Source organism: Mustela lutreola, chromosome 2 (genome assembly GCF_030435805.1).
Source record: "Mustela lutreola isolate mMusLut2 chromosome 2, mMusLut2.pri, whole genome shotgun sequence".
Taxonomy (NCBI): Eukaryota; Metazoa; Chordata; class Mammalia; order Carnivora; family Mustelidae; genus Mustela; species Mustela lutreola.
In genome coordinates this window covers 223660111-223672592 of record NC_081291.1, presented here as the reverse complement: position 1 = coordinate 223672592, position 12482 = coordinate 223660111, and the positions used below count along the sequence as shown (strand labels likewise).

The 12482-nt window shown below is 58.4% G+C and overlaps 1 protein-coding gene across 2 annotated transcripts in view; it reads left to right on the top strand.

Moving 5' to 3' along the window:
- The window catches only part of UBE2G2 (ubiquitin conjugating enzyme E2 G2), a 32727-nt gene extending 20682 nt beyond the window's left edge, over positions 1 to 12045 (top strand). For both annotated transcript variants that reach the window (XM_059164926.1, XM_059164927.1), the window contains 3 exons: positions 5838 to 5956; positions 8300 to 8440; positions 11360 to 12045. In XM_059164926.1, coding sequence (XP_059020909.1) covers positions 5838 to 5956; positions 8300 to 8440; positions 11360 to 11472 — 373 coding nt within the window. In that variant the 3' untranslated portion in view covers positions 11473 to 12045. The remainder of the gene's footprint in view (positions 1 to 5837; positions 5957 to 8299; positions 8441 to 11359) is intronic.
- Positions 12046 to 12482: the final 437 nt, after the last annotated feature.

The window sequence follows — 12482 nt, the reverse complement described above, 5'->3', positions numbered from 1 at the left end:
TAAGCGGAAGGCAGCTCTGGGATGCCCGGCTGGCCCCAGCAGAAGGGCGTGCGACTCTTGATGTTGGGGTCTTGAGTTCGAGCCCCACATGGGTGCAGAGATGACTTAAATAAAACCTTTAAGAAAACTGGTGGAAGGTAAGTCTGCTGGCTCCCGGCTGGGCATACGGTGGAGTCTGAGCCGCGGCCCGGAAGACGACCAGGCCTCCCAGCAGACGGGGAGCTGTGGGGCCCGCGGGCTGGGGGCCGGCGGAGCCTCATGCCCTTGCGCCTGCCGCTCTGCGCTTGATCGGAGCAAAACAGACCGGCACACCGTCCGCATAGGGAGGTGGTGTCCCATTCGGCCTCTTCTGGCTCCAGAGTCTGGCCCGTGTGGCCTCGTCACGCTGGGCTGTCTGGGGACCCTGTCCGCACAGGGTGGGTGTGCTTCTCCGGGGGAGCCCTCGGTGAGGACGGGAAAGGCCTGTGCTGCGGGCCGGCTCTGTGTCCTCGGGCTAGAAGAGGGGGGAAGGCCTTGGGGATCTCACTGACCTGTTCTGTGCTTCCCCAGGGCTCTCGTAGTGCGGCCGTGAGCCGGCTCCCTTCCCGGCCCTCGCCCGTGCTTCGCGCCATCCCCGCTGTCTTGTGGGTGTGTGTGGCGCTCCCTGGGGCCGTGTTTGACTTCTCCGAACCCAGCGTGCGGAGGGTCTCTGGGGACTTGCCCGCCGCCCCTGGGTCTTGGTGGCCTGCACAACTGTTGCCCATTACCTGGACTCCTCTTGTGGAGTCTTTATATATTTTGGATACAAATCCTTTGTCCGACATGTGATTTTCAGGTGTTTCTTTCCTTTCAGCAGTTTCTTTCCTTTATGGACCAGGCTTTTAGTGTCGCACAGCTCACGGTCCCAGAGGTTTTCTTCTGTGTTTTCTGTTCGTAGCTCTTACGTTTACATTTCATGTGCTTGGACCGTTGGGGGTTCTCTTTGGAGACGGCATTCGGGAGGGCCCAGCTTTAGTCACCGGCATGGGGCTGCACACTTGCCTTGGCCGCCCCGCAGACATCAGCCGACCACCCGCGCGCGGGTTTCTGTCGGACTCCGAGTCGCGCTTCGTTGATCTGGGCCTGTCCTCCCGTCGTCGCCGTCTTGGTTCCTGGAGCTTTGGAGGAGGTTTTGGAATTGGAAAGTACGAGTCCTGTTGCTCTGTTCTTCCTCCAGATTCTTTTGCCTCTTCCTGGGTCCCTCGCATGTCCCTCTGCATCTTAGGATCGGCGCGTCGGTGTCCGCAGCGATGCCAGCGGGGGTTTCCACGGGGAGCTGTGGGCTTGGCCAAGGACGGCTGCCGCCTGCACAGCCTCAGGGCTCGCTCCCAGGCCACTTCATTAGGTCTCTTCACATTCTTGTCAGTCGTGCCGAGATATAGTTTTAAATAATTTTTTTATTATTTAAGGATTTTTATTTTTTATTTGACAGGCAGAGATCACAAGTAGGCAGAGAGGCAGACAGAGAGAGAGGAGAAGCAGGCTCCCCGCTGAGCAGAGAGCCCGATGTGGGGCTCGATCCCAGGACCCCGAGATCATGACCTGAGCTGAAGGCAGCGGCTTAACCCACTGAGCCCCCTAGGCGCCCCACCATGATACTTTTTTAATTTGAAAAAATCCGGTTTCGCAGATGAAGGTGTGTGAGTAGATGAACAGAGACGAGCTTGTTAGCCTTGGGGAGGTGAGTCCGGAGGGGGCGTGGAGGGGAGCGTTTTGTTATGTTATACACCTCATGTATTTGAGTATTTTCCAACACGTACTTTTCTAGTCAGAGTCAGTTCATGTCGTGAAGGTTGGTGTTTGTTAGAACCGACTGGGAAGTTCTCGGAATGATAGGCTCATTGCGTTCAAGTATAGGTCAGATACGTTTGATTCCGTTTTCAGGGATGTCTGTATCACAGAAAACCCCAAATCAGAGGATGCCTGCAGCCTCCTTATGGACTGGTTCAGGCTGAGAAAACTCTGTGCTGTGCCGCGCTCTCCCGAAGCAAAGGCCATCTGTCCTGTCTTCCTCCCAGGGTTCTTGGCCCGGGTTCCGCACGTTGGGACGATCAGGGCGCACACGGCACGACAAGTGAAGGAGAATTGCAGCAAAGCCGGTGCCCAGCCGGCTGTGTCCGCCCGCTCCTTGCCCCGGCGCTCCCCTCAGCCCCAGTCCCCGGGAGCCCGTGCCGTCTTTCCTGCCAGGCTGTGGGCTCCTGCTGCCCGGAGACTGGCCTGGGGGCCTCGTGCAGCTGCCGCCCCTGCCGTCCTGATGGGGCCTGGAGCCCAGCGGCCGGGAGGAGCGAAGGCTGGTAGCCGCGGCAGAGCCGGCCGCCCTCCGCCCGGGTGAGCTGGGGCTCCGCGGAGGGGCACTGATGGCAGGAGGGGTGACGCCCCAGCTGACAGCAGCCCCCGGCCCGGCCCACCCACCGGGTGCTCTGGGGGTTCCGCAGCGCCAGGGCCGCGATGGCGATGACCGCCGTCTCGGAGCGGCCGCCTTCCTCTCCCGCTGCGGCTGGTCCTGACCCGGGAGAGCGCGTTCTCCCTCAGCAGCGCAGCTGCAGTTAGGCACTCGCGAGTGGTTTACGGTCTCCGTGACCTACAGCCTTGTCGTCTGTGTGTCGGAGACGATCGTCCGTGTGCTGTGCGGGCTTGGGAAGGACCGCGGGCTTCCGCGCTGCTGCAGCCGCAGTGATATGCAGGCCGCGGGCCGAGAACATTCCTGGCGGCCGCCGGCTCACTCCCATGCGGACACCCAGGGCGCACGGCAAGCGCCACAGTCTCTGCGGCCTCCAGCGCGCAGCTGGAGGCTCCCCGTGTCCCGGAGGTGCGGTTTCCGCCGGGGAAGGGAGAGCGGCTGCTCACTGGCATTCGGGGTGGACAGACTGAGGGAGCGTTTGTGCCGGTTTCAGGCACTCGGCGCGTGAGCGCGCGTTTTTGGTGGCTCAGGGCGCGGGGGGACTGGGCAGTGGACCTTCTAGAAGGGAGAGTGTGGCTCATCAGTGGCCGGGGCTGGTCAGGGGTCAGCTTCAAGCCGCAAGTGTGGCCTTCCCAGCGTCCGCTCAGCCGGTCGTTCCCGCTGTCTGGCGGCCGGCCGGAGCGGCTTGGAAGGAGGTTCCCTTCACAGTGCAGAGCACGGGGGACAGTTCCCGCGGATGCTCATCTCAGGGACGAGAGTCCCTGCCTCTGGTTTTAGTGGACAGATGGACGATAATTTGGCTTTGAAGACTTTGTATGTTTTAGATGAGTTTGTTTCCTTTCTTCTTAAACTTTATTTTATCTGAGCATTTTTGAGATGAGGCCTTTAGTGAGAGAGAAGTGAGGCTTTCTGGAGTATGGCACCAAGGTGCGTCCAAAAATAACACTGGTTACGTCTCTCGGTCGCGGTTCAGGAGTTGATGCGACAGCATTTTCCAGAGTCAGCAGGCCCGCTGGGCACGGCCCCTGCGAGCTTGTCCCAGCCTCAGGGCGTCCTGGAAGACAGGGAAACCCTCCTTTCAAACCGGTGTTGAACTAGGGCATTTGAAAACAGCTTTGATAAGTAAGATGTGGGAGCCCTGAGGGAAATGTTTGCTCTTGCTTCTGAGGCTCGGGCACCAAGGGGATTTTTCTTTTAAGTGTTAAACAAAGCCCTGTTATGAGAAACAAAGAACTTACTAGAGCGGTGAGCAAATACCATTTGGCTTGTTCCAAAACAAGCCAAAAAAAAGGTCTTTTTTTTCTCCTCTGACTAGGCTGTGCCCATGCGGGGGCCCCCGGGGAGCGTTCCTGACGGACGCTGGAGGGGTGCCTGTGCCGCTGGCCTCCCGGGAGTCCTGCTGGGCGCCTCCCTCCGACCTGGATGCCTTTGGCCTGGCACCGGCCTCCTAGCTGTGCCAACCCTGTTGGGGAGCGGAGCTTGCATCGCCCCGCCGCTGGGGACCTGCGGAGGGAAGGCAGGGAGCAGGGGCGGCCGCCCTCCGCCCGCAGAGGAACAGGCGTCCAGGACGGGAAGCGCAGGGCGGGTCTCAGACCGCCTTGCCCGGCCGCTGGCTGCTGCTGGTGGCCGCGCTCGCTCCCTGTGCCGTGGCGGCCCCTTCTCCAGGACGGGCGCCCTGCCCGCCGCTTGTCCCTCTTCATGTGGCTTTCCCAGTCCTGGTTTCCGGCCAAGGCTGTGGGTGCCGTTGGGACACTCACACCTGCAACACAAAGTAGTTATTCACTGTGGTTTCCCCCCAGAGTAGCAGAGGCACAGTGCTCAAAATCAAGGTCGGTCTCTTAAAGAGGAAAAACAAACGGGCTCCCCCAAACGCTTCTCGCCGTGTCTCGTTGTGGCTGGTTTGCTGCGGCCCCTTCCAATCCCGGGACGTGATCTGGGCATCTGCGGCGGGCGCTGTCGAAAGCCCCGGGCGGCTTCACAAGGGACAGGAAAGCCCTCTGTCCCGTGTCCTTTTGAATTTTTTCTTTTTCCTTTAATTGTGGACGTGAACATCATTGATACTGCTTGCAAGTTTATATTATTATTTTGCTGCATCAAAATAGTCTCATTGATTTGAAACAAATTCATACTTTGAGAAAATGATTTTTTCAAGGATTTTATTTATTTATTTATTTGTTTGTTTATTAAGATTTTATTTATTTATTTGACAGACCGAGATCACAAGTAGGCAGAGGCAGGCAGAGAGAGGAAGGGAAGCAGGCTCCCTGCCGAGCAGAGGGCCCGATGCGGGCCTCGATCCGAGGACCCTGGGATCATGACCCGAGCAGAAGGCAGAGGTCTAACCCACTGAGCCACCCAGGTGCCCTGAGAAAATGATTTTAAACAACGAAAGTTGTCTCGGAATAAATCTATTTCAGTTGTTTTTTTCCTGTGCCATGTCTGGTTTTCATCTGGAAAGGGAGCCTGTCTCCGGTGTGCAGCGGCCCCTGCAGTGGCCTGGGTCTCGGGCTCCTGGGGTGGTGTGTTCGCAGAGCTGCTGGTTCGTACCCTGGCTCAGGGGGACAGGCCCTCCTAAGGGGCAGCTCTGCTCTCGTGGAGGCGGTCATACGAGCGACCCTGATGCACACCCATAAGGGAGGGCTCTTACTAGCTGCTGCTGTCGTGACCCACATGGGGTCCCGGATATTGTTAACTCACATGTATTGTGTTGGGGTTTGACAGGACTCAGCAGTGGTTTCGTCCGCCTCTGCCACTCTCCTGTGATGGGGACGGAAGCCCCGCAGACAGGCGCGCAGGTGCCCCGTGACACTGCCCTCCGGGGGGCGCTGGCCCGGCTCTGCCGCGCTTGTGCTCACCCGGCTCCTGCAGGAGCTGCATCTGTGGTCATGGGGTGCTCCGTACCTCTTTCTTGAGGGTGACAAAATCGTTTCTTGGGCACTTTTAAAAATTTCAAAATAGCCTTTGAAATAACCACTCTTAACCCTCATTTAATACGATGGTGTGGGGACGCCTGGGTGGCTCGGTTGGTTAATACGATGGTGTGCGCCTACAGTGTACCTTTATCGCACGAGACGGCAGCGTGCACACAGCAAACAGACGCCCCCCGGCCTTCCAGTGTTGCTGGCAGCTCTCTCCCCCGATCCCGTATTTTGGGGAGGCTCTGCCGCCCACGCTTACCTCCATTAGTGCAGACACTGTGCCTGTAATTCGGTGTTTGTGCTTGTCCCTAAGTCTAAGCAGATTGCCGGGGGACGAGGAGGCGACGCTTCCCTGCTCAGAGAGAAGTACCGCTTCACCGTTAGCATTCACGTAGTCTCTCCGTGTGCGCTTGTGAAGCAGTAGAAGTCTCCCAGCTTCTGACTAGTGTGGTGGGCCCTGGGAAACGTACTTGAGCGTCTCTGTTCTTTCTGTCCCCCAGGGGCCCAGAAGACACCTGCTTTGAGTTCGGGGTCTTTCCGGCCATCCTGAGCTTCCCGCTGGATTACCCATTAAGTCCCCCAAAGATGAGATTTACCTGCGAGATGTTTCATCCCAACAGTAAGTGCTGTGGGGCGTGGGTCCGACAGGAGGCGCGGGGCTGTGGGCGGGGTCACAGAGCCCGGGAGGTGTAACCCGGAGGTGTAACCCGTGTGTTAAACCACAGCCACCTCCTCGTGGGGGTGGTGACATCAGTTGAAAGACAGTGTGACGTAGATGGTGAATGTGGACCTGATGCTGGGCGCCCTCTGACCTGCTGGCTCCTTCTCCCGGCGGGCCGGTCAGAGACGCACGCTGGGTGCGCGCGCAGTGCGGCCCCGGCCCCACCCGCCGGGGGCTCTGACAGTGGGGACCAGCCGGGGCAGCTGTTTTCAACAGCCGAGCCTCGCTAGACTGTACCTCCGAGTACTATACAGCTACTTTCAGTGATCTGAGTAGAATTTAAGGATCTAGAGCGGAAGTTCTGTGTCGAATGAGGAAGGCAGGTTCCGGGTCCTCCTCCTTCTTGCAGTTCACTTGTCCTGAAAACGCTTCGTGGGTGGATGCACGTAACTGGGAACGTGGCTCACAGATGTTGAAAGTGATTCTCTTTCAATAACGGCATCTTTTTGGTTTTTGTAAATCTTTTTTCTAAAATAAACATGTATTTTGAAGGGGGGGGAATTCCGTCATTAATTACATTTATGGATTTAAGTTGGGAAAGTGTCCAGTGGTAGGAACTGGATTCCTGAATAGCTCTGGTTTTTCCTTTTCCTTTACAAGACATGGTTGTAGAGAAGAGTGTCTGTAGTACGTATAGTGTAGTAAGAAACTATATTTTTAAGGATCACGTTTAGGATAATGTTCCTTTTCATAAAATTTTTTGAAAGATTTATTTATTTATTTGATAGAGAAAGGGAGAAGGAGAAGCAGAGAGCCCGACGGGGCCTCGATCCCAGGCCCCTGAGATCCTGACCTGAGCTGAAGACAGACGCTTCACCCACAGAGCCACCCAGCCGCCCCTAGGATAATGTTCCTTTTATTTATAAATGATTATTGCCACTAAAATCATGATCTTAATGGTTGTGGAGAATAAAAGCGAGTAAGATGCCCTGTTTTGTAGAAGTGAAGTATTTTCTCATTTGAGTATTCCTTATTTTCCTGTACTTCTCTGCGTATGAAATAGCTCAAGTCTCATTTAATCCATGGGAGTGTTTATAGAGCTTGCCGAGCCTTTGACACCCCTTGGCTTAATAACAAACGAACCCACCTCGCAGTTCTCCCCTAGCCTGGGCACCTCCACGGGGTCGGGGGAGGCCTGCCCAGACCCCCACCCCTGACAGAGGGGCTCAGGATCGTGTCCCCCTGTGGGACTGGCCATGCAGACCCTCATTTGGATCGTCTTGCGTCCTGCTGATGTTACGTGTGGGTCGTTAGCTCCCTCCTCAGACAGACTGTTTCAGATTTTTCTTTTCTCACACTGATGCAGTTCTGTGTGTGCGGTAAGTGCTCAGAAGCCCCGTTCTTTCGAGAAGGCTGGCTGTGAGGTGGCCACGGTCGAGGTGGGGTGGCGCATGTGTGTGGGCGTCCTTCAAGCCATTCCGGTGTCTCAGTGGTTGGGGCTTCTGAGCTCACGAGGAAGGAGAGTTACATACATTTATCCTGAATTGTCGGTTGTTTCTGTTATTATAACCTGCAGCCTTCACAGTTTACAGTGGAGCTGTCCTGGGTACACATTGAACCGCCTGAGGCTCTCCCGTGAGAGAGAGAAGCGGCGGGCACTGCAGGGTCCTTGGTAGCATCAGTCACACACTGGGAACAGAGACGCATTTGTCTCGACCCAGAGCACACGGGTCTGGTTCCTGATGCTGCTGGTGGCCATGACTTCAACGGGACACTGCGGACCTCCAGGGCACAGATGACGGGCTGTGTGTTAGAGGGAGGCCCTGGGAGAAGTCAGGGCACCTTTTTCCTTCTAGAAGTCTCTGTAATCCTGGTTGCCTTCATCCTGGCACCGGGGATGTAGATTTCCATGTCCAGTTGGTTCCAGGGTTTCATGGGGGCATTGGAAAATCTTAGAAATCAGCTCTGACAATTACTGTAATGCTCGTTACAAGAGTTACTTTGGTGAACTAGTTCTCTGCCAGGTTCCCCATCATTAGTTAGTGCGTTCAGACGCACTGCTGACAAATCCAGATCCCCGTGGAGGTGGAGCTGTGGGGGTGTCTGGGGCCAGGCAACGGCCTGGAGCCTGGTCGGCGAGCGTGGGCCCAGCCGGCCGGGTGCACCAGGGTGCGGCGCTCGGGGCCTCGGGCTCTGCCGCAGCCGCGCGAGCAGCTGGCTCTCTGTGTCCGCGCCGCTGCCTGCCTTGCTGCCCGCTGTCCCGGTTCTCTCGGCTCACCTGCTGCGTCCTCACCCCCGCAGTCTACCCTGACGGCAGAGTCTGCATTTCCATCCTGCACGCCCCGGGCGACGACCCCATGGGCTACGAGAGCAGCGCCGAGCGCTGGAGCCCCGTGCAGAGCGTGGAGAAGATCCTGCTGTCGGTGGTGAGCATGCTGGCAGGTAAGGCCGCCCCGGGGGACGGGAGGGGGGCCGGACGCGCAGACGTCTCTGTCCTGTGTCGTCCTCCTCTGTTCTCTGTCACGGTCGTGTCTGTTCGTGCTTCATCCACATATGCCGTTTCTGCTTTTTCACGCAATTACTCGTATACATTCTTCATGATTATGAGTCTGTACGATGGCCAGAGTGAGCCGCGCTCCGGTCCTTGGGGATCGCGCTCGTGGAGCTGGTGTTTCCTAGGGCACCTGCCGTGTGGCTGACACTGGGTCCTGAGGTGTCCAGCGCAGTGTGTCCTAGACCCCAGCCGTAAGCCTGCTTTCTGAGGGGATTTTCCAGATCCGCCAGTGGCGGCCAGTCACTGACACATCCTGAGCTGGACTCACAGGAGCTGTCGGGCCGGCCCCGAGATGGGATTGTCCTGCGGAGGAGGTACTGAGCTAAGGGGGCGGGAGGGGCATTTGGAATGAGGCCTGTGGCTCGTGTGGGGACACCACCAGCACCGGCTGCAGCTCCAGCTTAGCCAGGGACAGGAGGCTGTGCAGCCGCACCTCGGCAAGACTGTCCGTGTGGCAGGGAGCCTGTCGGGCAAGTGTTGCAGTGGGCTGGGGGACAAGGACTTCTGAAGGCCGGGGACCGCTGTGGGGCCACAAGAACGGGTTGCATATGGGAGACAGGCTCGCTGGTGTGCACGGTGGCTCCTGTGTCTCTGACCTCAGCACCGGGGGAGAGGGCTGCCGTCTCCGCAACAGGAGCCCGCAGAGTGGGGAGAAGGGTCTGGCGTGGGGGTGTCCTTCCCTGGTGGCCGCTGGGCCGAGGCCCGCTGTGCAGGTGAGACTGAGCTCACGTCTGGATGAGACCGTGGCTGAGGGGCAGGACAAAGGGCATGAGAGAGAGAGCACGAGGAAGGGGGCGCTCGGGGACGCGGGGGCGCTAGCCTAGACCGCCCGGAAGGAAAGACGTGGAGGGGTGGGAGGCGCTCGGGGGAGGCTCGGGGGGCCTCAGTGGCCCTTCGCGCGGCGCGAAGGTGAGGACGTCCAATGTCCGTGCGTGTGCGAGTGTGAGGGCGGAGGCACTCCTTTCCCCGCACGCTGCCAGGGCACCCGAGGAGAGGCGGTGGATCGGCGGTCTGCGAATGGCAGCTGTAAGTCGCACCGGGACAGTTTTGCTATAAATTTTTTTTTTTTTTTTTTTTTTTTTAGATTTTTATTTATTTGTCAGAGAGAGCGAGCGAGAGCGAGCACAGGCAGACAGAGTGGAAGGCAGAGTCAGACCGAGAAGCAGGCTCCCTGCGGAGCAAGGAGCCCGATATGGGACTCGATCCCAGGACTCGATCCCTGGGATCATGACCTGAGCCCAAGGCAGCTGCTTAACCAACTGAGCCACCCAGGCGTCCCTATAAATTTTTTTTTTTTAAATATTTTATTTATTTATTTGACGGAGAGAGATCACAAGTAGGCAGAGAGGCAGAGAGAGAGGAGGAAGCAGGCTCCCGCTGAGCAGAGAGCCCGATGCGGGGCTCGATCCCAGGACCCCGGGACCATGACCTGAGCCGAAGGCAGAGGCTTTAACTCACTGAGCCACCCAGGCGCCCTATAAATTCTTTTCTCAAAAGGTTTTATTTACTTACTTATTTATCTGTTTATTTTGGAGAGCACTGTGGGGCGGGGGGCGGGGAGGGAGAGACCCAGGCTGACCGTTAAAGGTCGTCGCGCAGCCGCGGCTCTGTCTCCGGCGGTTGCTGCGGCGCCTGATCCCGTCTCCGGTCTGGGTCTCAGGGTTGGGAGCTCGAGCCGGGCTTGGGCTCCGCACTGGGCGTGCAGCTTGCTGGAAAAAAAGAGAATGTTTTAATGTATTTCCGACCTGCTGCTGTCAGAGTACGTGCCCTGTGCTCTGGGCTGCTTTCTCAGCTCGGTTCCCCCCCAGCTCGGCTGCAGCTCCACTCGGCGCCCTCCGTCCTGGCCTACTTTGAGAGGAGGCTGCAGCCCTTGGTCCTCTGTGAGCCGTCTGGGCCTTGGGTTCCTGCTGTCACCAGGGCTGGGTGGGGAGCCAGGCTGGCCCTGTCCGCGCTCGTATGCTCCCTGCCGTCGGGCCTACTCAGGGGTCCGCTGAGCACAACCCCTCCTCGAGGCCTGCGGGACCCCAAGTCCTCTGCTTCCTGCTCTCCCATCGCCCACTTTGCAGCCCCAAGTTTGAAACAATGTGTGTGTGGACGGTCCCGTCTGTAGTGCCCTGGGGGAGGGGGTGCGGTCCCCTGCACTGGACCTCACGCCCAGGACCTGCTGAGGAAGGGCTTCTTGAATAAACGGGAGGAAGAAGCCATCGTGGTTGGAGGGACAGAGACGGGGTGGCCACAGAGGGACGCAAGGCTGGGCAGGAGGGAGGGACCAGGGTCCTGCTCACAGTTGGCCTCTTGGCTGTCTTTTCTGCTCCCATCCAGTGCTTCCCACTGTTCTGGCTCCCTGCGCCGTGGGCCCTGCTCCTGGCCCGCTCTGGGCCTCTGGCTCCCTGCCTTGCTGCCTCTGTGTGTGTGTCCTGATCTGTCTGGGGCACCTTTTGGAGTCAGGTGTGCCCCGGGGCCAGGTGTCGACCTCGCCTTGGGCTGTGGCAGGAGCTGGGTGGACATCTAGTCGGAGGAGTGGGGCCCAGGGTGTCCAGAGCAAGATAGAACGTTTGTCTTCAAGACACTCGGGACGTAGGGGTCACAAGGGTGGGTCTTCCTGCCACATGTGCGTGTCCCTGACTTCGCGCTGCCTCTCAGCCACCCTTGGTGGGTCTGTCCGAGAGCTGACTTTCTCCCCTAGCGCGTGTTTCTGGGACACGGCTCCGGAAGGACACGTGGAGGGTGTAAGCGAGGCAGAAGACCTCGGCCGGCCCTTGCGTTCCAGAGCTCCTTTCCCACGGCGCATGTCTCTTCTCTTGCAGAGCCCAACGATGAGAGCGGAGCCAACGTGGATGCTTCTAAGATGTGGCGGGACGACCGGGAGCAGTTCTGCCGGGTGGCCAGGCAGCTGGCGCAGAAGTCCCTGGGGCTCTGAGGCCCGTCCTCACGCACGCACAGACACGGCGCCCAGCCGCGGCCCGGCTTTCTCTGCTGAACGCATAGTGACAGTGACACTCTGTGCTGGTACCAAAAAAGGCAAGCTTGCAGAACCACAGCATCTCTTGTTTTCCCTACCTTTCCCGCTCCAAACAGGCTTCTTTTCTGAAATTATGGTGTATGTAGGACGATGACAGCCAGAGGCAGTGTTACCGTGTTGCTGGCCTGGCACTTTGGGGAGATGGTGACAGCTGTCCCCTCCCCCTCTCCCGGCCGGGGTGCACACACACAGGCTGTGGCTTCCCTTCTGTCGCATCGGTGGGGGCGTGTGTGCCACACTGCTGGGGGCTAGAACCAGTAATGTTCCTTTGAGGGAACGAGGCCTCGCAGCTCGAGCGGTGGCTGGCAGGAGGGCTCTGTGGGCCCGGCCGGGGACGTCACTTGGTTTCAGTGCTTCATAGTACTTCCTGCCTGTTTCCTTATAATCTCGTTACATCGTTTTTGTTTGTCGTGTGTTACAAACTATCACACTTAGAGATACTTTCAGGAAATAAAACTTTTTAAAAACACAGATTGATGAGAAATGGGGTGCGTGAAAGAGGTTTACTGCTGGTTGTGAGGACGGACGCTGTCCTCCCGGTCATGCTTCGATCTGTGTCCTCGCTGACTTGCGCGTCACTAGGGCAGGAACACGCGGCCCTGTGTAGACACCGGAGCTCTGAGCTTCGGCATGTGCGGCCGCAGTGGGAGCCTAACACGGAGACGGACTTGTCCTTTGCAGCGTGGCGTGGGAAGGGAACGCTCACCCTCGTGAGTGCTGGGCGCAGAGGCGTGCCTTATCCCCGACGTTGGGCAGCATGGTGTGCGGGGGGTGGGGGAGGGGTGTCCCACTCCCCAGGCCCCAGCTTGGGGGCAGGGCACTTAGCTGTGGTCTGTGATCTCGCTGCAGCTCCGGAGCCCGCCAGCCTAGGTGGCCCAGCAGCGCAGTGCCAGGGGCTCCGTGAACAA